At 43.5% G+C, this 20,788-nt stretch overlaps 11 protein-coding genes across 12 annotated transcripts; 10 read left to right on the plus strand and 1 right to left on the minus strand.

Annotated features, from left to right (window-relative positions):
• Nucleotides 1-191: 191 nt before the first annotated feature.
• Nucleotides 192-1,619, plus strand: LSM04_004645 (Bystin; the record flags this gene model as incomplete). Its single annotated transcript, XM_067329789.1, has 1 exon — nucleotides 192-1,619. The coding sequence occupies one exon, from the start codon at nucleotides 192-194 to the stop codon at nucleotides 1,617-1,619; it is 1,428 nt and encodes a 475-aa protein (XP_067187377.1).
• A 543-nt stretch (nucleotides 1,620-2,162) lies between these two features.
• On the plus strand, nucleotides 2,163-4,034 carry LSM04_007838 (uncharacterized protein; the record flags this gene model as incomplete). The annotated part of the gene is made up of 1 exon (XM_067329790.1): nucleotides 2,163-4,034. The coding sequence occupies one exon, from the start codon at nucleotides 2,163-2,165 to the stop codon at nucleotides 4,032-4,034; it is 1,872 nt and encodes a 623-aa protein (XP_067187526.1).
• Nucleotides 4,035-4,436: 402 nt separating this feature from the next.
• On the plus strand, nucleotides 4,437-6,131 carry LSM04_004141 (OB-fold nucleic acid binding domain; the record flags this gene model as incomplete). Its single annotated transcript, XM_067329791.1, has 1 exon — nucleotides 4,437-6,131. One exon carries the CDS (start codon nucleotides 4,437-4,439, stop codon nucleotides 6,129-6,131), a length of 1,695 nt encoding a protein of 564 aa, XP_067187342.1.
• A 1,262-nt stretch (nucleotides 6,132-7,393) lies between these two features.
• On the plus strand, nucleotides 7,394-8,620 carry LSM04_004558 (Translation Initiation factor eIF- 4e; the record flags this gene model as incomplete). The annotated part of the gene is made up of 1 exon (XM_067329792.1): nucleotides 7,394-8,620. The coding sequence occupies one exon, from the start codon at nucleotides 7,394-7,396 to the stop codon at nucleotides 8,618-8,620; it is 1,227 nt and encodes a 408-aa protein (XP_067187364.1).
• Nucleotides 8,621-9,440: 820 nt separating this feature from the next.
• On the plus strand, nucleotides 9,441-10,289 carry LSM04_003723 (Ribosome recycling factor domain; the record flags this gene model as incomplete). The annotated part of the gene is made up of 1 exon (XM_067329793.1): nucleotides 9,441-10,289. One exon carries the CDS (start codon nucleotides 9,441-9,443, stop codon nucleotides 10,287-10,289), a length of 849 nt encoding a protein of 282 aa, XP_067187325.1.
• Nucleotides 10,290-10,464: 175 nt separating this feature from the next.
• Nucleotides 10,465-13,113, plus strand: LSM04_002223 (the record flags this gene model as incomplete). 2 transcript variants are annotated; one of them, XM_067329795.1, is made up of 2 exons in its annotated part: nucleotides 10,465-12,036; nucleotides 12,550-13,113. In XM_067329795.1, the coding sequence occupies 2 exons, from the start codon at nucleotides 10,465-10,467 to the stop codon at nucleotides 13,111-13,113; spliced, it is 2,136 nt and encodes a 711-aa protein (XP_067187256.1). The 2 variants fall into 2 exon arrangements, with proteins under 2 accessions (XP_067187256.1, XP_067187255.1); XM_067329794.1 differs by having other exon boundaries at nucleotides 11,749-12,036.
• A 1,346-nt stretch (nucleotides 13,114-14,459) lies between these two features.
• On the minus strand, nucleotides 14,460-14,663 carry LSM04_006992 (uncharacterized protein; the record flags this gene model as incomplete). The annotated part of the gene is made up of 1 exon (XM_067329796.1): nucleotides 14,460-14,663. One exon carries the CDS (start codon nucleotides 14,661-14,663, stop codon nucleotides 14,460-14,462), a length of 204 nt encoding a protein of 67 aa, XP_067187481.1.
• Nucleotides 14,664-15,077: 414 nt separating this feature from the next.
• On the plus strand, nucleotides 15,078-16,625 carry LSM04_001570 (ERV/ALR sulfhydryl oxidase domain; the record flags this gene model as incomplete). Its single annotated transcript, XM_067329797.1, has 1 exon — nucleotides 15,078-16,625. The coding sequence occupies one exon, from the start codon at nucleotides 15,078-15,080 to the stop codon at nucleotides 16,623-16,625; it is 1,548 nt and encodes a 515-aa protein (XP_067187223.1).
• A 460-nt stretch (nucleotides 16,626-17,085) lies between these two features.
• LSM04_005687 (Diacylglycerol kinase) lies at nucleotides 17,086-18,078 on the plus strand (the record flags this gene model as incomplete). The annotated part of the gene is made up of 1 exon (XM_067329799.1): nucleotides 17,086-18,078. One exon carries the CDS (start codon nucleotides 17,086-17,088, stop codon nucleotides 18,076-18,078), a length of 993 nt encoding a protein of 330 aa, XP_067187425.1.
• A 356-nt stretch (nucleotides 18,079-18,434) lies between these two features.
• On the plus strand, nucleotides 18,435-19,772 carry LSM04_000373 (WD40 repeat; the record flags this gene model as incomplete). Its single annotated transcript, XM_067329800.1, has 1 exon — nucleotides 18,435-19,772. One exon carries the CDS (start codon nucleotides 18,435-18,437, stop codon nucleotides 19,770-19,772), a length of 1,338 nt encoding a protein of 445 aa, XP_067187164.1.
• A 330-nt stretch (nucleotides 19,773-20,102) lies between these two features.
• LSM04_004700 (Phosphatidic acid phosphatase type 2/haloperoxidase) lies at nucleotides 20,103-20,702 on the plus strand (the record flags this gene model as incomplete). Its single annotated transcript, XM_067329801.1, has 1 exon — nucleotides 20,103-20,702. One exon carries the CDS (start codon nucleotides 20,103-20,105, stop codon nucleotides 20,700-20,702), a length of 600 nt encoding a protein of 199 aa, XP_067187384.1.
• Between the last annotated feature and the right edge of the window lie 86 nt (nucleotides 20,703-20,788).

The following is a 20,788-nucleotide window of genomic DNA, read 5'->3' on the forward strand; positions in this document are numbered from 1 at the left end:
CCAATTTATTCTCTGTTCTCCACCTGCTCACTTATCCCTGTTTTTCCCTTCTTTTTTGTTTTTTTGTTTTCTCTTTCTCTCCCCTTCTTCATTATTATTTAAAACAAAAAAAAAAAACACCCTTTGTGTCTACTATTAATAATCACATATAATCTCAATAGCGATAGCCGAGGGCATTCTCTGTTTTACTGATGCCTGGCCGTGAAAAGGGGCGTCGCCTCGCCCGCAGTACAAATCCGCTTGGCGAAGATCTTCACGCCGACCGCTTCGCGAGCGCCAAGCGACTGGCGGCCGAAGACGAGACGGCGGGGGACGGCGAGAGTGGCGTTCTGCTCTCGGGACGCACCGCCAGCCGCATTCTTAAAACAGCGCGGCAGCAACTGGAGGTTATCGCCGATGAGGAGCAGTACAACAATGAGGAGGATGGGGATAACGACAGCAGTGATTCGGGATTGGCAGAACTGGAGTGCGAGGAGGAACACAATTATGTGTACGATAATAATAATAATAATAATAATAATAATAATAATAATAGTCTGGCTGCTGATGATGATGATGGTGAAGTTTCGGAAATTATTCTTGAGTATGATGATACAGAGTCGGCAATGTCGGAAATTCCATCAGAGATGGATATGGGAATGGATATGTACGGCATTGATGATGAGGAAGCACGTCTACTACAGAAGTTTCAGCCACCCTCACGTGTGCAGAGTCGCAACTTGGCGGATATGATTATGGAGAAAATTAGGGAACGCGAAGAGGCGCGTAAAACAGGAGATGAACAGCAGGATCAATATAAGGAAGGAACCAGTGTGAGTGAGTGGGAAGAGGAAAAAATAGACCCTCGTGTATCACGTGTGTACACCGCGATAGGTACTATCCTTAAAAACTACAAATCTGGGAAAATACCAAAGGCCTTCAAAGTATTGCCAAATATTAAAAACTGGGAACAACTACTAATGTTAACAAAACCACATGAATGGTCGCCACATGCAACATATCAAGCCACACGTATTTTTGCTGCAAACTTAAATGAACGTATGGCTCAACGTTTCTATGCTGCAGTTCTATTACCCATGACACATCAACATATGGCAAACGAAAAGAAACTTCACCCAGCACTTTATATGGCGATTCGAAAGGCTCTCTTTAAACCTGTTGCCTTTTTTAAGGGTTTTATTCTCCCTCTTGCATCAGATGATGAGTGTACACTAAAAGAGGCACTTGTTGTTGCCAGTGTACTACAACGAATGCACCTTCCACCGGTGCCAACCGCAGTAACTATTGTGAAACTTGCACAACAACCCTTCTCTGGCCCTCGTTCCGTATTACTTCGTGTGCTCATTGACAAGAAGATGGCAATGCCATATCAAGCTGTGGATGCTCTCGTCGCGTACTTTCATCGCTTTGTACGTACACACAGTAAGGAAGAAAAACTTCCGGTACTATGGCACCAAACTTTATTGTCCTTCTCACAACGTTATAAGGGTGATTTTACAGCAGATCAAGTTAGTCTGTTGCAACAAGTTTGCAGTAGACACTTCCATTATCTCATTACCCCAGAGATTCGCCGGGAGTTGAACGTTGCCGCAAACACAATTGCTGCAAGAGGTGGTTGATACTTATTAAATTCCGAAGACTTGCCTTTGAAGACAGTCAAAGAAAGTGAGGTAGACCAAAGAAACGAAATGAAAGAAAAAAAAGAAAAGAAGAAAAACAAACAAACAAGAAGGAAAAAAAAAAAGAAAGAAGAAAAAAAAAAGAACCATATCTGCGTGTAACAAGTTTTAAGGGAGGCACAACATTGATGCCTTTCATTATGATGCCTGATTAAGGATAAGAAACATATGAATATGTTTCTTCATTTCCTTTTAGTTCTTTCTTTCTTTATTTGTTTGTTTCTTTGGTCTCCTGTCTTGCCCATATTTTTATTGTTGTCTCGACTCTTATTTTTTTCCCTTTACAAAAAAAAAGAACATTAGTTGTTGTACCATCTCCAGAGATTTAACGAGTCGACTCGGAACGTGGTCAGTGTGTTAGGTTATACAAGAAAAAAGAAACAACAATAACGACTACAACAACGAAAAACAAAAGGGGAAAAAAGACGTCAACAGTAAAAGGAGAGTAAATCAGATAGAGAGCAATATTGAGACGACTGTTAAATGTGGCGTCGCCTTTCGAGTTGTGGGTTGTTGGTGTATGTTTCCTCTCAGCAACGTGGTGCGGCGAGACGTGTACCTCCACCGTTGCCAAATACCCGTGGCACACCACCACGTGTGGGTGCGGGTGCGGGAGGATTAGGTAAATTGCCTCCACCCCCGCCTCTTCCTGGTGCAGTTGTGACGGTTTCAGGTAGTGCATTGCCGTGGAAGTCACCACAGGAGGTTCTTTCAGCGCTTGTAGAGTTTATTCCTACATTTTATGTTCCTATTCACTGCGTGGCGGCAATTCTTTCGGAGGAGTGTCGTCGACACTTCATTGGTCGTGGTCGCTTTCTCTCCTTCTTGAAGCGTTACCGTTTCTTCTTTGACCTTCACGTTATTGACGGTGTGCGTTGTGATGTAAAATTGCGTGACGACCTCAGCCACCCCCGCCGCGGTGCCGCGGATGAGAAGTTTATCATGACGGACGTTGGCGACGTCATCACGTATGTGGCGAACCCCGACTTCATTGTCTCCGTGGAGTCCATCGAGCAGTCCTGCGGGAGTGTCGCGCTGAAGCCGGCCTGCGCCCCACCGGCGGTGCACGTGCGGCTGGAGGAGCGGGTGCCGGTGCTGGAGCGGCTCAAGGCCCTCGTCCCGCCCGCCTTCGCGCTGCTCGACCACGTGGAGGAGACGGTCCCGGAGGACGTCCTCTTCCACCCGTACTTTGACTCGCAGGGCGGACTCGCGGCGGTGGCGTCGAAGTTCCCGGAGTTCTTTCAGGTCGTCGACGGCATGATCCGCCGGCGCCCCCCGCATCTCGCCCCACTCGCCCTCAACGACTACACGCTGGAGAACTCCCCACTGCCGGAGGTGGCGGAGCTGGTGCGGAAGGAGGTCTACATCAGCGATATTCCACAGTGGGTCAATATCACATCCATCTATGAACAGCTCACTAAACAGCAGAAACAGCAGATTAAACGGGAATTTAAGAGTTTCGCCGGATTCCTGCGGTCACATGGACGCTCCGTTTCCCTTTCACAGGATATGCTACAGGTGGCACGGTGGATTCCTCAACAATCCAAGACATCATCATCCACAACATCAACATCAACAGCAGCTAATGTATCAGGGGTTATGCCTGATAATCTAGAGGTTGGATCTTCTAATGAAGGGAGTGGTGGTACCGTTGCAGATAAAACATCAACACCTACTGTACGTATACAGTATGAATATACACACATACATATCGTAAATGAACTTTTTGATAAATTTCCACCCAATCGTACACTTAATCTGGAAGAATTTTTGGCTCTTGTCACAGAAGATATGCTACCTTCTTTACCAAAGAAGGTATTACCATGGCTTTCTTCATATCCATCATATTTTGTCGTAGATGACCCTATGGAGAAGGATCCTAAAAAGGCCCGTATTCGACGTGCTTCTGACCGTCAACCACTGGATGTAGCATTAGAATTGTACCAATGTATTCCAGAAGAAGGTATTACAGAGGCGGAACTCCTTTTAAAACTACCTGAAGTACATCGAGAGTATGTAAAACGAATCGGTTTAAAACATATTGTGAATTCTCTTCCCGAATGGCTTGCTCTCTCTGAAACAGGAGAAGAAATAGAAGGAAAGAAGCAAATGCTTCTAAAGCGATTACAGACAGAAGTTGATTTAGAACGCGCGATTCATTCAGAAGAATCCAAATTATCCAGTAGTGATGATAAAGCTGCGTCGGCAGAATTAAAAGAAGAAGATATAGAGCGACGTTGGCCCAAACTAAAGTATGAAGGTACTATGAGTCAACAACAACAACAACAACAGGATAGGCAAATGCAGAAGCAACATCAACAACGACAGGGGGTACGATCCCCTCAACGTTGGTAAGGAAACAGTTTCTAGGAAGAAATGAATTCTTCTTTATTGTTCTTTTTTCTTTTGCTGCTATTCTGTACCACAATGGATACAGAGTATATATAATATTTTTCACAATGATACACGCATAAAAAACATATTTGTATTACCTAGATGAACGATAATAATATTGCCGCATATATATATATATATATATATATATATTTATTTTATTGACTTTATTTTCATTTTTCTCATTGTTTCGCCTAACAAAGCAAATTAGATAGTGAGAAGTAAGTAATTATTCTGTATCTTTTTTAGGAGACACAGTCATACAAAGACAAGGTAAAGAAGGAAAAAAAAAAAAAACAATAACAACAACAAAAAGAAGAAAGACAAGAATAAATACAAAAAGAAAAAAAAGGGTACAATAAAATGTCGGATTCCGAGAAACCAACTACTCCGGAGTGCCAGGGAGAAACCAATGGAGCTTCAACAACCAAGAACGCCGAAAAGAAACAGGCAAAACAAAATGAGAAGGAAGCCCGAAAGGCAGCACGCCTGGCTGAGGAAGCCGCACGTGCAGCAGAGAAGGCTGCTCTTCTTGCCAAGTATGCTGATATTTTTGGCACCGCCCCACTTCTGCAGTCTACAACGTATGGATCTACAAAGTTTAGTGAAATCTCTTCATTATCAAGAGAACGTATTGGTGAGGTAGTAACACTCCGCGCCCGTGTGGACACTACACGCAAGAAGGGGAAGTTAGCCTTTATGGTATTACGTGATGGTGGACATTCCGTTCAGGCTATGGCGGCTGTTGCAGAGGATGTGCCTAAGGAGATGGTGGATTTTATTGGTCAAATCCCATGTGAGTCTATTGTGGATGTTGAAGGAACGGTGTGTGGCGTAGAACAGCCGATTACTGCCACTTCGCAACAGGATATTGAGTTAAAGATTAAAAAGATTCATGTCGTAAGTGAGTCACAGCGTGTGCTTCCTTTTACACTGGAGGATGCCTCACGTCCTGAAGATGCTGAAGGTATAAAGATTAATTTTGATACTCGTCTTGCCTGCCGTTGGTTGGACCTCCGCACTCCAGCTTCAAATGCTATTTTCAGGATGCAATCAAGGGTAGGACAATACTTTCGTCAGTTTCTTATTGATAATGATTTTGTTGAGATTCACTCTCCTAAAATTATTGCTGCTGCAAGTGAGGGTGGTGCGAATGTTTTCAAGCTTGGATACTTTAATCGTGACGCATACTTGGCTCAATCTCCACAGTTATATAAGCAAATAGCTTTACAAGGAGATCTCAAACGTGTTTTTGAAGTGGCACCTGTGTTTCGTGCTGAAAATAGTAATACACATCGTCATTTAACAGAGTTCGTTGGTTTGGATGTGGAAATGCGTATTGGTGAGCATTATTATGAAGTTCTTGATACAGCAGAGGAACTCTTTTCTTACATGTTTGCACAACTTGCGAAACACACAGAGGAACTTTCAGCTATTGCTAAACAATACCCATTTGAACCTCTGGTGTGGCAAATGACACCGGAAAGAATAAAAGAACTGGGAGTAGGTATTGTCGAAGAGGGAGTGGAGCCCACAGATGTGTTTCAAGGTCGTGTACGAAACAACAAAATTCGCATGCTCCGTATTAACTATCCACACTGTATTGAATTATTAAATACGGTGTTAGAAGAAAAACTTGCCCCAACAGATGATATTAACACCACTAATGAGAAATTATTAGGAAAATTGGTAAAGGAACGATATGGTGTGGACTTCTTTATCTCTGATCGCTTCCCTTCAAGTGTGCGACCATTCTATACAATGCCATGCCCCGACAATGAACTCTTCACGAACTCCTACGATATGTTTATCCGTGGTGAGGAGATATCAAGCGGTGCACAGCGTATTCATGACTCGGCACTATTACTAAAGCGGGCAAAATCACTCGGTGTGGATTTAACACCAATCAGCGATTATGTGGATGCCTTTCGCCTTGGTGCATGGCCGCACGGTGGATTCGGTGTTGGATTGGAGCGTGTGGTGATGTTGTATCTTGGACTGCACAATGTGCGGCTTGTTTCTCTCTTCCCACGTGATCCACAGCGTGTGACGCCGTAGGTTTACCTTACTTTGGTCGTGTTATTATTTGATTGATTGTTTGTTTGATTGTGTGTTTGTGTGGTTCTTCGTTTTTTTCTTTTCTTTTTATTCGGAGGTTATTGTTTTAGTGATGTTTCCAAAATCATATATATATATATATATATTTCTCTCTTTTTATTTTCTTTTTAATAGGGGATATATATTTTTTTTCTTTCTTTTCGTCTTTCTTTTTCTTTTTAAATCATGTTCTTGGTTTATGTGTGTACATTCTCTTTTTCTTTTTTTCCACTTCCTGATCCCTAAAAGGGTTTGGGGAATTTGAGGAAAATAAGAACAGAAAGTGTAACTTGGAAAGAGAAGGAAAGAAGAGCAGAGCAGAGAAGAATGAAGAAAAAGAAAGAAAATAAAGAGAGTGGAAGAGAACAACAAAGGCGACATCAGCGGCCAAAGAGGCGAAACGAGGGAAGAGAAGGTTATTACTGTGAGTATTTGTTAACAAAAACATGTGATGGGAAGAAAGGGAGAGAGGGTATCATCATCATAGGAATAAGATTAAGAAGATGCATTAACTTAAAAAAAGAAGAAAAGTACAAAAAAAAGAGAAGAGAACATTATTGAAGACTATTTATCGCATCACTTGATATATGCATGAATGAACATGCGGTCTGCAATTCTGCAAAAAAAAAAAAATACACATTCCTACTATTCTTTTGTTTTTTTCCGATTTCATTTGCATATGCGTCTATCTCTTTTTCTCTTTCTTTTTTACCATCTGCTAGTTGTCGTTTTCTGGGATAGAAGAATTCGTTCACAAGTATTTATTTCCAACACCCTGCGTACGCAGCTGTCCGGAGAGAATAGGCTGATTCGCCGCGTGTTTCCTTGAAAGCTTCGTTGACAAGAAAAAGAAAGTAATAAGAAGAAGGAAAAAAAAAAAAAAAACGTACCACATCAGCGACAGGAAGAATAATATAACAATAATAAGAATAATAAGCATAAAAAAAAGAAAAGAAGGAATAATAAAAGAGAGTCTCTCAAGCGGAAAAAAAAACTATTCATATTCGTATACACATACAAACACGCATTAATACTTACATACGTACATCACTGGGTTCACACGAAAGAGCGGACGTACTAGACAAAGCCATTAAAGCCATCTATCTATCTATCTATCTATCTATCTCTCTCTCTCTCTCTATATATATATATATATATATATATATATATATATATATATATAGATAGATATAGATATTACCCAAAAATACTTGTGATTATCCATGACTTCTTCAATGAGGGCAGATGTGAAGGAGTACATTCCCTCATGGGCCCGCAAGTCTACACCTGCCGCCGCTCCACCACCACCACAACAGAAAAGTGGATTCACAACATCCATGACATCTACTAATGTGGTAACAACACATAATAGCAGCACTCCAATTTATATGCCAACCGCACACCCAGCAGGTGGATTGCCTATGCGTAGCCCAACAGCGGCATTACGGTTTCCAACGCGTATGAGTCCCATGCACGCACCGTTTCCACCAGTGTCATCCACGATGAATCCGGATGCGAAGGACTTTATTCCGCATCTATCAGGTGCCAACTCACTCGCACCGCTGCCAACATCAACGGCTGAATTGGCAGAGGAAAAAGAACGACAGCAGAAGCAGCAAAGTAAATCTTCTGTTAATGCCAAATGGAGAAGTAATTCAGAAAAGAACAGTGATACACACCCAACGATGTCTCCTGCATTTAAGGCTAGTTTCACACCTCCTGTTGCTCCAATTGTTGTGGAAAAATCAGAAGAGGAGATTATAGAAATTAGCAAACGCAGCGAACTCAAAGTGGGAGCTCCCGCATTTGTACCACGTCGTACATTAAATCGTATTCGTATCACTAAACCATCTCCATCTTCACAAGCACAATCATCAAGTCATATGCCACTTGGAGATGTTTGGTGCCTCTTCTTTCTTCCTGCTAGTGGCGGGGAAAGTATACGAGAGAATACATATGATCCTACACACGTTTTCAGCGTAGACTCCGTCCCCACATTCTGGAAGATTTTCAATAATGTGGCACAACCAACGGATATGAATTATGGAACTCTATACTTTTTCAGAGATGGAATTAATCCTAAATGGGAGGATCCTGGAAACCGAGATGGCGGTATTGTTAAACTGAAAGTACCTTCTGCTTCTATAAATGATGCATGGGTGTTATTACTTTGTCGCACAATTGGAGAATCATGGTCAAAGTCAGCACGTAATACTGTGAATGGTGTTGCCCTTAAAGTACGAGAACGTGCATACCTGCTAGAAGTATGGGTAACACAACAAACACCTGAGCTAATGGCAGATATAAGTGAATTGATGCAGCCGTTCCTTGGTGAAGCTTTTTCGGTCTTGTACTCACCTCACTCAGTGACGCAAGAAAAAGCAGCAGCAGTAGCAGCTGCATTGGCTGAAAAGGGGAAGAAAAATAGGAACAATCGTCGTCGTTGGTAAAGAGGATGTGCATTTGTGTTTATAGAATGTATGCGTATACATGTGTGTTTGGGTTTGTGCATATTCATCTTTATGAATGTAACATTACAGATGTCAATTACAAAAAAAAATATCTGTAAGAGTATTTTTCCCATAGCGCGGAATTTCCCCTTTTCAGAGGAACTGTTTGTATATATCCAAATATCCATATGTTTTTGTATGCATACATTAGAAGATATACACACATAGTGCAAACACATCATTTTTCACTTGTCGTCTCCTATTGACGCGTAATACCTTTGCGTTTAAGAGTGGAACAAATGGATCCTAATATAGTGGGAGGGTGGTGATTTCCTTACGACTTATCAGAAACGTTAATTAAATACCGAGATAACCTTCTTTAAGCAATGAGAAACATTTCAAAATAATAACGGAAACATAAAAAAGAAAAAACAAAAGAAAGAAAAAAAATGCATGGGGGCAATATTGCTTGTAGGAGCGTTGATCTCTGTTAAGGTGAGGACCCATCCTCAGAGAACCGCAAAGAAGAAAAAAATATGAACGTGAAGGAAACAAGGATGATGACGCATCCCATCACCCTCTTATTATCCTCTGCCCACCGCTTATCGGAAACTCCAGTAGCCGATGAGGTGCAGTACTGGGTTAATAAGGATCACATAAGAATGATGAAATTCCAAATATATGTATTGCTCTAAATACTACAATTACCCAAAGGAAAAAAAAACTCTTCGTTTCTGTTTTTTATTTTTTTCTTCTTTTTCTTTTTTATTATTTTCTTGTTATGTTTTATTTTTTCCTTTATTTATTCTAGTTAATAGGGATGCTGAGACGTCCTCTGTTTTCACGGCCCTTCGCCAGCTGCAGGAGCCGGATTGTGTGGCGGCGACAGTGTAATAATACATTTGATCCCATTACCAGCATCACACGAGACATTACTTCTCTCGCACTTTCCCCAACGCCTCTCCGCTGCAAAGATGTACGCCGTGGCGATCGTGGGGACTCACGCCGCTTGACATTTGAAGAACGGGCAGAGCGCCGCACGGGGAGGTCGCGTGAGCAAAAAGTTGCGAAGGAGAATTTGTTGCAGGAGGCCGAAACAGTCGTCAATGAGGATGTGCCGGAAGAGCTTGAGCACGTCTTTATGCAGCACTTTGAGCGGGCTAATGTGAGTGCGATGAAGGTACTGAACATGGCCAAATGTCTCGAACTGCTGGAAGTGGATGTTGGTGGCGGCCGCAAAGTGCCGTTGGCGAAAGTCGCCCACGTTGTCAAAACGGGAAACGCCACACTTGAGGTAGTGCCGCAAACGGCAAGTTTTGCCAGCGCCATTCTGCAGCGTGTGACCCGCTTCGACAGCACACTGCGAGTCACAAAGGAACAACAAAAGATACGCGTCGCACTGCCGCCCATCACAACCGGCAGACGAGACCGCGCAGTGGCAGAGATTGAGGCACAGTGCAGTGCATTCCGCCAAAAGGCAAAGAGCGTACGGACCCACGCCACACGTGCATTGCAGGACGCCGGCCTCGATGAAAGCGCCTTGCGAGAACTACAGACGCGATTAGATGAGAATGTAAACGCCTTTACAGAGGAAAAAATGACAGAGTTGCATCAGCTCGCGGCAGATGTGACGTCTATGGGAGTTGATGAGTCGGATGATGGTGTGTAGAAAAGACAAGTGGTACACATTCTGTGTTTTTTCTGTTTGGTGAGAATATGGATAAGATGTCTCTTATGATGTAATTTTGTGGGTTTTTTTTTTTTGGAAGCGATATGGATTGTTTCTTTTTTTTTTTTGCGATGTTTTGATATGAAGGTTCCTACAGCAATACTTCAAGATAATAATGCGTTTTTATTTACTGCGTACTTTATTTGTGCTACTGCTGCTGTTGTACTGCGTCAGTGGTTCAGTGGCTGTGACAGAATACCACCGTTGTATGCATGAGTTTATTAATCCTATTGTTGGGCCAGCCGAAGTTGATATAAGACGTTCACATATTCCAACGATTAGAAAGAGTGATGTTCTTTCTGCTGATGAAGCACTGAAGGAGTCCGAAAGGACTAGTCCTACAGTTGGTTGGGAAAAGATCCGTATCAGGATTTTTGCTGATGATTTGCAGAAAAAAAGTCGTTTTTGTGCTAACAAGGGTGCGAAAATTCTTAATGATTTGGGTGATGAAGTTGAGTGTGCTGAGGAAGATGTTTTAACACCTGAAAAGAAGGATATTCTTGTTAATGTGATCCTCAAAGAAGCAGTACAACTACACACCGAACGTCTACGTGTAAAGCCTTTGAAAGACCCACTTGTCGTGCCAAAGTTCACCGCTGGGAGTGTTTGTGCTAACTTTACGGTGCCTGATGAACACCGCACAGATGGTGTCGCCGATGCTGACATGGTGCTGTATGTTGCTGCTGCCCCAATGATATATCCACGTTCTTTTGCATGGGCCGCAGCATGTGCCATATTGGATAATAAAAGGGGTGGGGTTTCAAATCCTGGCCGTCCTGTTGTTGGTGTGATGAATTATGCCCCGAGGCACATTATGGCCACGGCTCAGCGAGTCCGCGTTGCTGCACACGAGATTGCACATGCCCTTGGTTTCAGTGTGGATGAGATGAAAAGACTGGGCATGGTGGAGGATGTAGAGAAGGTGCGTGGAAAAACAACAAAGGTCTCTGTTGTTTCGGCCCCAAACACGTTAAGAGAGACACGGTGGCAGTACAACTGTAACACCACTAAAGGTATGGAATTGGAGGATCATCCCTCCCTTCCGCCAATACGCAGGGGTGGAGGATCCCCTCAGGAAGGTCGTGGTCATTTTGTTGGACGAGCTCCGACGATTCAACAAAGGTTCACTGGCCGACCAGGACCCCCAGGGATGGGACTCCAAGGAAAACAACGGATGCATCAACGCAGTGCACGTGGAGGGCAGTTTCCTACGGCTGGGTTGGGTAACCAAGAACTGTATGGTGGAAGAGAAGACAGACGTCTTAGATCAACTGGCATACCGGTAAACCTTGGCCCAAAACCATATGTCCAAGAAGGAGGAAATTTACGAAACTTGGTTTCAGGATACCCTCGACAACCGCATCAACCACACCAACCGCATACACGAACATCAGTGAGAATGGAAACACGTGGAGAAAAAGCTGGTCCTGTTTCTCCGATACAGGAAAGGACAGCAGCAGTCAAAACACAAACCCTAACTGCGCTTACTGCTGCTGTTCGAACAACACGGTGTCCAGAAAAAAAGGTTTGCGCAGTGGAGAAACAGCGGGAATTGGGAAGAAAACAGTACCAGTTTTCTCACTGGAAACGCCGCAACGCGAAGGATGAACTTATGGCTGGTATTGTTGGTGCTGGATATTACACTGCACTGACGATGGCAGCGTTTGCGGATTTGGGTTACTATATGGTGGATTGGGACAAGGAAGAACTGATGAGTTGGGGTAACCACTCTGGTTGTAAACTGCTGAATGACAAGTGTGTGAGTGAGGGTAAGACCCAATACACTGACATGTTCTGTACCGCTGAGTCCACCGATGAAACAAGGTTACAGTGCACCTCTGACCGTCATGCATTGGGAAGATGCTTACTTGAAGAACTACAACCGTCGCGACCACAGCCTCAACTAGCGCCGCAAAAAACACCTCCTGCAATATTTCTTCCAGAGTTTCAGTACTTTGCTGACAAGAAAAAGGGAAGTCCATGGCGTGAGCTAATGGATTTCTGTCCCTTTATCACTGCAAATGATGACACATGGTGCACAGATGGTGATAAAGAAAAGATGCCCGGAAGTATTATTGCACCAAATTCACGGTGTGTGAAGGGTGAGGAACTGAAGGAGAAGGATAAGAACATTGGCGATGTGTGCGTGAAGGTGTCGTGCAATAATGACGTCGTGAGCGTGATGTACAGGGGGAGTGAGAAGTGGCATGCCTGTGCTGAGGGGACCAAACTGAACGTTGACACCACTGAACTGAAGGGCCGTATTGTGTGCCCCAAATACGATGATGTGTGCAACACCATCAACAGGACACTCGATGCGGTGGAAGGCCCACCACCACCACCACCACCGAAACCGGAAACACAGCCAGATAAACCGAAGGCAGACAATCCCACTACTGCTAAGAACCCAACAGACTCTTTTGCCCAAGGCACTACAGTGAGTACTGCAACCACCACCACCCGCACGCCATCCACCCAAGGCAATGCGACCCCCAACAAGCAGGAATCTGTTACTCCCAACGGCAACACCAAAGGTGCCACAGCCACAGGTGATGCTGCTGCTGGAACTCTGGGCAGCAAGAACAACGGCGCCCCAATCGACCCCAATGCGGTGCCCTCTTTAACCAATATCAACAGCAACAGCGGTGTTTTCAGTGATATCCCCCACACAGATGCTGTCGCTGCCCCTGCTGCTGAAGCAGCAGCACTCTTTGGCCCGTTTGTGTGTCTCCTACTGGTCACCACGATGGTGGCTTTGTCCTGAGCTGATACCGTGCTGTGATTGCAGCTATTTGGCTGCTGTGCGTGGACACATTAATCTAATGGTTTTGCTTTTTCTTCTTGTCTGCACTGTGGACTCTGTGTGTGTGTGTGTTTGCTTGGGTGGGGTATTCCCGTGCATCCCTGCTGGGCTGTGGGGTGTGCTTGGGCCCTTCCTCTGCAGCACTGTCCACAGTGCATTGATAAGAATATAAGTAATGGAAATGTTTTCTTCAAATTGGATAAATAGGATGGTAATGCACATTCCTGGTGTTGATGATGCTCCTCTGTGGGCGGATACACCTTGGTTAACTAATAACTGTTTTTTGTTTCTTTTTTTTTGCTGAACGCACTGTGCTGCTGCCTGCAGTCTGGTGCTCTGTTCCGCATGTGTTTCCCTGCAGGGGCAACTGGAATGCGTGTTTTTCTTTTTTTCCTTTTTTTTTACTGAGCTGGGTGGTGGTATTTGGGGTGAATATATCTCTGATGAGCTGTGCTGTCTGCGTGGAGTGCGTTTCATTACACTTTGCGTGTTGGTGTCCTTGTGTTGTGCTTACTTTCATGTTCCTCTTTCTTTGTGTTTGTTTTTTTAAATTTGCTGCCTCTGTTGGTTAGCTTGTAGAGAGTTTGATGGTGTGCCTTCCTTTTCTGCGTGCCACAACCTTCCTGCGACTGTGGCGAGGCAGACGGTCAGCGACAGCACAGATACGGTGTTAATGGTTCTCACTGCGGCTGTACATCTGTGGTGTCTATGAAGTGGCAGTGCTAGCAGTAGCAGTTGTTCATTTCCCCTTTCTTTTCTCCCTTCCTCTCTGTGTGTTTGTTGTCAGCGTGCTCCGTGGGTGAGGCGGCGGCTGTATTACTCTTCTGTGCCGTGACAGTCTCAATCGGGTCCGCGAGAGCAGCAGCAGCAGCAGTGTCTTGGGCGTGTTTGTGAATATATATATATATATATATATATATATATATATATATATATATATATGTGACTGGTGTTGTGTGGCGAGCCATTGAGACATTTGTGTGGCCACAAGGTGATATGCCCCTCCGTGTGCCCCACGTTACCCATCACAGACACGGGACTGCTGTGGTGACACCCTCCCTCTCCGCACTCCGCTGCGTTGCCATTCCTTTCCCCCACTCACTCAATCACTATCTGTCGCCCTGTGTGTGTGTGCTTCTTCCTCTTTCCTTCTGTGGTTAACCCACTTGCTGCCCTCCTTATGGTACAAAGTTTCCCCCACGCTGTTTTGCTGCTCGGCCTGGGGGCGAATAGTGTGCCAGAGATGCACCCTGTCTCTGTGTGTGCGTGAGTGTGTATTTGCTGGTGCGCGCCGATGATGCTGTGATTTAATTATACACCCGATTGTCCACATGACGTGACACAACACGCTGAGGCTGCGGTACGACGCAACTGCACATGTGGCGCACAGCTCTCTCTTTTTCTTTCTTTCCTGGCTTCTGCGCACGTGGGGGACTGTGTACAGGGTGCCCCGTAAGAGCAGATGATGCGATGCGCATAACTTTGTGTGGTGTGCTCGTATAATGCGTCATTTCCCCTATCTGTTGTATGGCAGGTAATACTGTGTTCCTTTTCCCTTTTGCTTTACATGATGATCATACGTGCAATTCCTGTGGTATCTGAACGACCTTTTGAACGATAAATTGCGACGATGCCTTTCCAAAAGGATTCACTGATGTTAAGGCACATTGTTTCCCCTCTCTTGGCATTATTTGTCCTCTGCAGTTGGTGTTTGCTTGTTTGTTTTGTTTTTTTTTTCTTTTGGGATGATTCTCCTTCGTGTGTGTGTGTGTTATGGAGGGCTGCGTAAATACTGTTACTGCCAATGTGTTTTTGTCCTTTCTCTCTTTGTGTTTCTTTTGCTCTTGCTAGATCAGGTGGTTGAATTAATAGTGCACACACTCTGTGTGTGTGAAGAAGAAGAGTAAAGCATGTCTCCCTGTTTGATGCTTCTGCGGTGTCTTCGCAGTCGTTTTCTTCTTATTCTTATTTGTATAGTACTGCTGGTGTGTGCGGCCGCTGGCCAGGTGGTGAACCCGAAAGACACGCACAGTGTCTTCACAGCCGATCGCACAGTTATTGACCTCGCCGGTTTGGTGTGGGACAGTGTGCACCCCAGTGCTACCATGTGCCCGTGGGTGGTGCTCTTCTACAACGACGGGTGCGGGCACTGCAGATCCACCGCACGCAAATACAGTAGCTTTGCCGCGGGAATTGAGGATTGTCATGAGGAAGACCCATTGCGAATGGCCACAATAGCGGCTATAAATTGTGCTGTTGAAATAAGTATTTGTCGTGATAATAGAATCCTTACAGTGCCTAAACTTGTTCTTTTTGTTCCCTCTAACTGTAGTAATAAAACGAATGAAGTTTGTGTTGCTGATATGATGCAATTTATTCCTTTGGACAGTAGTAGTGATGGTATTACGCGACTGCGTCAAGAGACTCGTCGGTTGATTAAACAAAGCATGCATTTTGATGATGCATCTATTGAACGATGTGTTCAAATGCGTCATGCACTTTATGATGCTAAAGGTGATTGGATAAAACATGGATCACTCTCTTCACCTCAGTTTGTTGAAACAACTATGTTATACCCTACCGATATTGCAGGTGCTTTTTTTTCTACCTTATTGCATGAAGTACCTCTTGTGGGTCTTTCTCCACCAGAACGGTTATACGCACTTGAAGACTTTCTTCTTCTTGTTGAGCATGCACTACCTGGTCTTGGGGCTGGTGCATTACTGGAGTCTTTACGAGGTTTTGAGCGTAATGAGGAATTTTCCGTTACACGTTGGCAGAATGCAGTTATAGCTGCACATATTCCTTTTGAGGGAAAACCCCGTGCGGTACAATGGCGTACTTGCAGTGGTTCATCTTCGGAGTATCGTGGTTTTCCTTGTGGAATGTGGCTTCTTTACCATTCCCTTACTGCAAACGCTGATAAGGAGGCTAATACACTTCAGACGATACAAAACTATGTGCGTTATTTCTTTTCATGTGAGCATTGTCGACAGCATTTTTTACAATTTGATTTCAAGCCAGGTGAAGATCCTCTCTTACAGTTATGGCGCGCCCACAATAATGTGAATGCTCGGTTAGCGGTAGAAAATACCAGCAATGATCCATTGGTTCCCAAACGGCAATTTCCCACTCGAGCAATATGTCCTGAATGCTATAACTTGGCAGGTAACTTTGATGAGCAAGCCGTATTAAAGTTTCTTCAGAGAAGATATGAATGGGACCCTGATGCCGTTTCATGGAAAATTGGTGCTGGTGCTGGTGAGCCACCTAACCTTATTTCCACGACAACAGTGGCCCCTAAAACTGATGTACTGCAAAAAAATGAAGAGACTGTGCGTCGTGATCCAATTCCAACTCATGTTTTTTTAACTGGTTTTGTGATTGTCACAGCTGTAAGTGCCGGTATTCTGCGTATTAGGGGGAAATATATCTCATCCCACACGAACCATCGACATCGTATGAGAGTGTAAGAGGAAAATAAAATCGACTCTTTTGTAGTTGAAAAGTTTTTTTTTTTTCTTCAAATCTTACGTTCCATCTCTGTCTCTGTCTTCGACTTCTCGACAAGGAGTAGAGTAAACAGAGAAAAAATGCGGAAATTTTTTTTTTCTTTTAATGGGTAAAAATCTCTTTTTTTTTGTTTTGTATAACTCTTTTTTTTTGTGTTTTTGATTGTTCTTCTAAGCGGATTATTTTATACATCTCTGTAAGTGAGTGGTTTCTGCCACTCGCTCTTTCTTTCTTTCTCTGTGGATTTTGATGATGATATATTCTTTATGTTACTTTTTCAAACAGATCATCTCTCTTTTTTTCTTTCTTCTCTTATAGAGACCGTGCTTATGTTTGGCAATACGGTTAAAAGGGAGGAACCAGCTACAGTAGATTTTATCTAAAATTCTCTCGAGTCGATAAATATTTTTTGATTAAAGAATGAGTCGATTTAAAAATTGTATAACGATTATCAATACACGTAGCGGGGCACGAGAGGGTTCTTCCGTTTTTGCAAGTGCACTTCAACAGTATCTTGATAAGGCTGGTATCATACATCACGATAATTGTGTACCAGAGAAGAATATCGTACATGCCCTTAATCTTCACAAAAACACCACCGATGCGATAATTGTATGCGGTGGTGATGGTACTATGAGTTCTGTGATGAATGTATTAGCAGCCACACCGAGTCATCCACTTCTTACTGTTCCTATTGTACCAGTACCATGTGGATTACAAAACTCTATTGCAACTTCTCTTGGTGTGTACTCCGCTGAACGGTCAGTCTCGGCCTTTGTGATGGGTCGTGTGGAGCGTATTCCTTTATGGAAGGTTTCTGTTAATGATAAGGTGGTGCGGTATATTGCATCATATATTGCTGTTGGTGCCTATGCAAAGTGTGTGCAACGTCTGCACGATTTGGATGCTGTTGGTGATAATTATGTGGCTCTTCCAATGGTACGAGGAAAGTATAAATTGGGTTCGTTTTACACAGCTATGCGAAATGAGTTGGTTTCATGCGATGTTAAAATAAAAAGGATGAAAGACTCTTCTTTAGAAATTCAATCTCCAATAAAATTATTGATAGCATCACAGATGCCACTGCAACATCGCTATTACACACTTACACCAACTGCAACTTTCAAACATTCAGCATTAAGTGTTACATACGCAACAGCTGAGGCTTCAAGATTACGTCTTTGGCATTTGTTAAGCCGAGAGGCTGCAGAAGGTGTAATAATTAACGAAGATGGAGTATCTGAATGTTCTGGTGTCTCAGAACTTGAGTTTACTATTGCTGAAACATCAAATAATAGTGAAAATTCATTGGATGTTTTAATGCAGCTTGATGGAGAGCCGGTACATCTCTCACCCGGCTCTAAAGTTTTAGTCCAGCAGGCACCTTGTCATGTACTGTTCACAACATGTTAGGGAAACTACAAAAGATACATGGAGAAATACAGAAACGATTGGATTTGTAGGGGGTGACACTATATAAGTGTGTGATGTAAAAAGTTATGGACTTGTGTGTACCTCCTCTTTTTCCCCTCTATCTATTTATAGAAGAATATGAAAAAATAATTACGAAAACCATGACAAACTAATCCCTATTCTACTCTTGTTTTTCTCTTTTCCTTTTTGTGACGATGTATACTTTCTTCAATAGTAGTTGTAGTAGGAAGAGATCGCAGCAGGTTTTAACGGCACTGTTGAGTGAAAGCCGAGAGAAAAAAGGGGGAGGCAAAAAATAAAAAAAACAGACCGTAGGAAGGAGAACAAAAATAAAGATGGAGCAAGTAGATGGTTCTCGAGCCAGTAACTATCATCCACAACCACCACCACCTCGTTTCCGACAACGAGGTCAAGAGTATGATGAATATGTACCACGAAAAAAAATTCATGGTCAACGCCCTGTTGATTTCTATTCTTCTGCTATTCGACATGTGACTACACGTCTGCTACATCATAATACCCCGTATGGGTATCATGTAGATCCACATCCGTACTATTCGAAAGATATGTTACCTGCTTCACAAACACCTTTTAACCCAAGTACTGCTTTATGTACACAGTGGGTTAACACATCTTTTCACCCTGATACACGCGGTGGACATACCCGAGTACCCCTTATGAATTTAAAATGGGCACCTAATGGACGTCGTCTTTTGTGTTCTACAGGTCGTGGTGAGTTTCTTCTTTTCAATGGGCATACATTTGGTGTAGAAGTTAAAACCGTTGCCCACGAAGATCATCGGCCTTGTCGAGCCATAACATGGGGTAGCAGAAGTGACTTGATTATCAGCGGTGATGACGCAGGAATGGTGAAACTCTGGCTATCCAACTTTGTTCTGGTGGCGGAGTACAACTCCCATCATCGTGCCGTTCGGGAAGTGACGTGGGCGCCGTTGGAGGGAAAGTTCTGCACCTGCGGGCAGGACGGCTCGGCGCGGGTGTGGGACACAAACGCCGTTGGCTCCAATCCACAGCAGGCGCGGGAGGAAGTGAAGTTGGAGGGCCACGGCGGGGATGTTGTGACGGTCGACTGGCATCCATTTCACTCGCTTATTCTCACGGGAAGTCAAGATCGGGATTGTCGGCTGTGGGATCCACGTACGGCCTCACGAGGGAGTATTGCCGCCCTGCAGGGACACTCACAGTCGGTCAATTGTGTGCGGTGGAACCCGAATGGAACGACACTAATTTCGGCATCAAAAGATTGTACGGTGAAACTTTGGGATATTCGAATGGTACGGGAAGTAGTCTCGTATGAGGCACATTCAAAATCTGTGGAACGCGTGGAGTGGCATCCACATGTGCCAGATTTATTTGTTAGTGCAGGGGCTGATGGAAGTCTTATGTACTGGATAGTAGATGCATGTGAGGGAACTTTACGGCAGGATGGAGTTACAGTCGTTATTCACGAAGCGGCAGTTGTGGAGAATGCACATGATCGTTTCCGAGATGTTGCGAATCCAGTGAATGCCATTGCTTGGAGTCCATTGGGAAATCTTCTCGCTTCTTGTTCAGCAGAGGTGAAGTATTGGCATCGTAATAAACCTGGCGCATTAGAGGAGAAGGAACGTGGTGAAGAAGATGACGTCTTTGATGTGGATGAACAGTTGTAAAGAATAACAAAAACCACAACTTCAATAACGACGAAAAGAAAATGTGTTTTTTTTGTTGTTGATTCATTACAAACACATGCCTACTCACATATTGTCATTAGAGTGGTGAATGAATAAGTGGCAACGCTTAACAGTTTTTTCTTTGTGTGTTTTCTCTTCTTTCTTTTTGGTACCTTCTTGGGATTTCTATCTGTATGCGCGTGGCGTGTATGTATGTATATCTTGTGTGTCATAGTTAATGAGAAGAGAACCCCTTCTTTCTTTCTTTTGTTTTCATTCTTTGTCTTTTTTTTTCTTCTTTAGATTTTTTTTTTCGTTTTGACATTGATAATGAATGAAAGATGGCGTGTATGGACAATGACAGCGGCTTTTTATGACAGCCAAGATCCTTTGAGTTTTGTGTTCGCTCTGTCAAGTTTGTTACCTATTGTTATAGTGATATTTGTAGCTGGACTCGCTAGCGCTACGCTATCGCCACAGCAAACACCCGCTCTTATCCTTTTATTGGGATTTATACATAACACGTTACTTAACGCCGTTTTAAAAGCTTGTATTAAAAGTCCTAGGCCAAACAGTCGATTACATGACACTTCTTATAAGTTGGCCCCAAGCTTGCATGGTATGCCAAGTGATCACGCACAGTTTATGTTTTTCTTTGTAACATGGTTGATACGTAAAGCTGGTGTGTATGGAATTTCTATTCCGTTTGGAATGTGGGCGTTTCTATTATTATCATCTACAGTGGTATCATATGGTCGCATATATAATGGTTTTCATACCCCTGCCCAGGTGTTAGTGGGTGTTGTCATAGGCATTTGTAATGCTTATTTATGCACTACACCTATTGGGGATTCCCTGCTGAGGCGGGTGGCGGTAGCTGTTGCACCTATAAGAGAGTTCTGTGTAGGATGGACACAATACATTCGTTGAGTCTTTTTTTTCTCTTCTTATCCACTTAATTGATTTTATTTCTCTGTACTATGGTGGTTTTGGTGCATTCTGTTATTTCAGATTGT

Source organism: Trypanosoma melophagium (genome assembly GCF_022059095.1).
Source record: "Trypanosoma melophagium isolate St. Kilda chromosome Unknown ctg5segment0, whole genome shotgun sequence".
NCBI lineage: Eukaryota > Euglenozoa > Kinetoplastea > Trypanosomatida > Trypanosomatidae > Trypanosoma > Trypanosoma melophagium.